At 36.7% G+C, this 4,859-nt stretch overlaps 1 protein-coding gene across 1 annotated transcript; it reads right to left on the reverse strand.

Moving 5' to 3' along the window:
* Window positions 1-342: 342 nt before the first annotated feature.
* Window positions 343-3,858, reverse strand: LOC114620455 (exocrine gland-secreted peptide 1-like). Its single transcript, XM_028766518.1, has 2 exons — window positions 3,790-3,858; window positions 343-891 (listed from the first exon to the last, which is right to left on the reverse strand). Exons 1-2 carry the CDS (start codon window positions 3,856-3,858, stop codon window positions 415-417), a joined length of 546 nt encoding a protein of 181 aa, XP_028622351.1. The 3' UTR covers window positions 343-414.
* Between the last annotated feature and the right edge of the window lie 1,001 nt (window positions 3,859-4,859).

Genomic DNA, 4,859 nt, shown 5'->3' on the forward strand with positions numbered 1-4,859 from the left:
AAACAAGGAAACAAAACAATAAAGGCAGGAGAGAGACTTATTGAGATGATAACTTATAGTTCATGTGAGAGAGAGGTAATGAACAGAGTGAAATGTGACTGAAACAATGGGAAAAATCAATATACTTAATACTTTAAAACTTCAAATCATATGACATTTTCATACCAATAAGATCACCTTACAGTGAGAAAGAATGAGGGGCCCATCTTGACTCTACTGGGAAACTCCCCATGAAATAACCAGTACATTTAAAGAAAGGAAAGTTAGGCTCTTAGTTCTTAAGTGATGCTAATTCCTATCTTTTTGCTCTTTCCCCAGCTAGTTCAGACCCCCCCCCTTTTTTTTTGCTGTCTCTGTCTAATTTTCATATTTAACAGGAGGGAGGAGAGAATTTATTGTGTTTATTTACAGTCTCTAATCTTTTTTGTTTGCTTGGTTAACAAAGAGGTCATAGGACATAAAAAGAGATTCTTCTAAGAGCCACTGCAAGTAGGACACCAGGAAACTTTTACGGGAAACCAATATCTTTCCTTCTTTATCAAAAAATTGATCTAGATCATTGATGACATTTTGTTTAAGATTGTCTCTTTGGTGCCTAACTCTGGTCCCTTGAAGCCTATTGTCCATGTGACTGAACTTTACTGGGTCCACTTGATGCTTCTGAGTACAACAGTTGCTCTGGGCCATCACTTTTTTTGACAGGTTTAACTCATGTTGGTTAGCATTGGCTAAGTCTTCAAATAATGTCCCATCTTGATTGGAGGCAGAGAATTCCTTCTTGGGGGCCTGTATATTTCCCTCATCTTTGTGGTCAGTCTTGTCCAAGACCGCCTTGTGATTTGTCTTACGATTAGAAGGTGTGGTGAAGTCTTTTTGAGTCTCTGTCAGTACCTGAAAGAGGGGAATTATTTATAACAAGTTTTCAGTAAGAAACCTAAGACCTATCAATTTGGACTTACACAAGATGCAGTAAGATGAGCAGAGGCTGTGAGCTAATATTTACTCTAGACTTTACAGTGAGTACTTGCCTGCATGTCATTGAAGTTAGTGTGGGTTAGGCTAATGCAAGAGCTATACACCTACTCAATACATTATATGTACTGATTTCCATATTTAAAACAAATCCTCCAGGGCTATTTAACACACAACTTTCTGATCTTAGCAGAAAAATATATTCTTATTTGGGGAGATTACATAGATGTAATCTTGTAATAAATGACTGAAGAAAATGACTCCCCCTTCTCTTATCCAAATGTAACTTTCTCATTCGTTCAGTTAACAGTTGAAGTTCAACTGATGAGCTATTTCAAGTTGATGCTTTACCTTGTAGATTTGTGTATGTGGAGACCAAGTGCAGGATAGAAGTATGCTTGTGAAATGTTTGAACAACATCTAAGGAAGTTTGAATTTCCAAGAGTAATACTTTAAGCCCATGTAAACAATCACAGTATTTTCTCTGATATTTCAAGATGATTTATTTTTATTCCCTCTCTCATGTTTTAGGATTAAGTTTTTTTAATTATGTTTATTTCTGTACTCAGAGATCTCACTATTCTATAACGAAATATGTCTATGTCTTTTTTCTGTTATGTTCCCAGGAAGAAGGACTATTTGTGTGTGCTTGAACAACTAGACCTTATAGAAAGAATGCACATGCTAGACATTTGTAATGCAGAACCACTGTGATTTTTCTAAGCCAATATTATCATACACACTTAATTTCTCATATACATTTTAACTCATATGAAATATAAAGACAATTATTTCAAGCCTCCAAAAGTGATTTTCTGATAGAAATTGTAATAGTACATTTTTATTCATTTGATATCTTAATTTGTATTAAAAATTCTTCTGAAGAGATATTGTCTATAAGGGGAATTAGTGGATCTTTTATTAGGAGGGCAGACATTTAAAAATATTAATTATAATACATAAAAGATATTATGTTAATGGTTCCTGTTGAGTGTGGGCTGGAGGCCAGCACAGCTCCAGTGTAAAAAAGAAACTTATAATGAAGACATGAGAAAGATAGAAAAAGAACAGTGTGTGAGCTTTGGAGAAAGATGGAACTAGAAACATGATGATGTTTAGAAGAGAGAGAGAGAAGACTGTGATGTCCATGCTGTCATTGCCTGGTAGGATTGGCAAAATGGAGTACAACAGTCTGGAGCACATGCAGACAAAGACTCAGCTCCAGAACCTGCTGGTCAGCTGCAGGATTACTCCTGGCTGTATAATATGAGAAAAGGTTCACTTTCTAAATTGGACAACCTCGAAAAACCAGTGTAGGCCATGATGCCCCTTTTGATTGCTCTACCTAGTTGTCAGCTTAACTACATCTGTAATGAACTAAAATCCAGAAATGGAGGGCATGCCTCTCATTCAGATAGTGAGAATGGAAGACACAGTTTTCTGACCTGGATTTTGACATGGAGATCTTGAGGAATAATGGCCATGGATATCTTATGCACAGGCAAGATAGTATTTGAAGCAGGTAGATCTCTAAATTCAAGGTTAATCTAGTTCCAAACTCTTTAATCCTTTAAGTACATACCTTTAATCTGGGCCAAACCTTCATTCTGGAGGACTACAGAAGGACATTGGAAGAAGGAAGACTCACCCTAGGCTTCAGGCTTGCACTTACTTATGAGCATCTGTTGGAACCTACTTCTTCAGGTTGCAGCTTATGCAGAAGACCAGCTGAAACAAATAGCCCTGAGGAATTGAGCAACTACTATTGATGTCTGCAGCCTATGTTTCCACCAAAGTCCATGTGGATAGCCATTATTAGGAGTGTTGTCTGAAGCCATAATGTTTATGGGAGAGCTGGCTCACCATGTAGCAGCCCACAGCACTGAAATATAGGCTGTTGCACAGGAGACAGACTGCTGGCTCCATGCCCCTAGGCTACCTCACAGCTCTCCTTAGCTGATGGCTTCTAGCTTAGATGGAGGAAGAGACTCATCCTTCCTTTAGTGATGGGTGACTAGGAGTTTGACCATGCTCGAGTGAATATATGAACAGTATAAAATGGAATTTTTTTCCCTTGGGGGGAGCAGAGATGGGGAGATCATGGGAATAGTGTGCATCCATGGGAATACTGGGAGGTGAGCATGATGTGGGTCATGATATGACATTCCCAAACAATCAACGAAAAGCAAAAATAAATAAATGATCAAACCAATAACTAGAAGCTAAAAGGATCATGGAAAAGAGTTCAATACGAGTGAACAATATGTCATCACAATTGAAGAAGAACCAGGAACATGGTACAGAAGAAGAAATGGTTATTTATCTCTTGAGATTTAGGCACATTTCACATGCTATAGTGAATAGCAGAGCATTTGGGCTGTTGATCCTTATATTCAACTTTATTTTAGGAAGGACCTTCAAGGGTTGCTGGATTTTTCTACTCCTGCCTTACAATTCACAATGGAATAATTTCAACTGAAGATAAGCTCAATAGATGACCTTACCTCTTACTTCTTTACACACTGACATGTCTCTCAAGCCCCGTTATGTGCAAATTTGATGCCTAGTGAGTATTATATATTTGTAGCACATCTGCCTCTTCAAATGTCCAGTTCTTTTATGCCATTTGTGGGTGTTATTCTTATGAATGCTAGAGAGTGAAACCTCAATCTTTATCTTTGTAGCTCTGTTATATGCTCCAAGGCCAAATGAGAATACTGTAACCCACTATACTATATGGATTTCTGTAGTCTCTGTAATGTACTATTTCCCAAAACTGTCAAGTAGATTTGAGGTAAATATCCATGTAACACTCACCATTCCTTCAGTGTGCATTGATGGTAGCAGCAGAGTTATGAGAAATAACATCACTGGTAAAGGAGCCATGGCTGACACTAAGGAAAGAAAAAGTCTTGATTAAATTAAGCCATATATGGAACTCAGAGGTAACCAAGGCATTGATAGAATATATGCCAACACAACTCTGGTTGTTAAATTCTTTGACAAAATAAGTGGTGTTGACACGTGAGGTTGATATAATTTCATTGTGCCCACCTTGCCTCTAATTAATAAGTTAAAGGACATGTCAATATCACTGAATTACCTACGAAAGAATGAGAATTCCTAGTTTCTTTCTGTACAAGTCCATTCCCCTGTCCTCAGAAAGAAATGTGGCAGAAAAAAAGATTGAGTTTTTATTATTTTCTGTGTACCATCTCTTTTTTTGCTATTGCCTGTTCACAGTTTATATCTGTACCAGGTGCAAATCAGGGTGCCAGTGTTTTGATTATGTAGATATAATTATACAACAAGCCTTACAAGTGGCATTTTTGTGAAGAGTAATTGCAATATTTACCAATATTTTACCTTACAATTGAGTTTATTTTCACTTTTTCCCTTCAGTAAGAAAATACAAATACAGTGAATTGTGTATCTCGTCTATTTAAACTCCATCTTTTGTTAGGTGTGTTGTTTCCTTTTTCATTTCAGTTTACACACCCACTGCTTATTGTACAAAATGTCCCTTCTCAATTAGTCACCTCCATTATTTAGATGCTAATAAAGGCCACTTAAGGATACATTCTCTTATCTTTTGAACACATAACTGACTTACTTTGTATACTGAAGGTATGTTATCTTATTTTGTAGACTCTGTATAAATTAGAAAGTCTCCCAAAAAATTTTAAATATTAAATAATCTTCAAAATTTTAGCGAATGACAATGGAGAGCCATTATCAACATCGACCTACTATACTTTACATATTTTATATCATTCCCTTCCCTTTCATCCCTTCAAGTCCTCCCACTTACACTGTAATCCTCTCTTTCAAGTTACTGCCTGGTTTTTCATTGCCATTTATGACCAAAATTTGAGATAAAACATTCC

This window comes from Grammomys surdaster, unplaced genomic scaffold, assembly GCF_004785775.1.
Source record: "Grammomys surdaster isolate TR1022 unplaced genomic scaffold, NIH_TR_1.0 169, whole genome shotgun sequence".
In the NCBI taxonomy this organism is placed as follows: Eukaryota; Metazoa; Chordata; class Mammalia; order Rodentia; family Muridae; genus Grammomys; species Grammomys surdaster.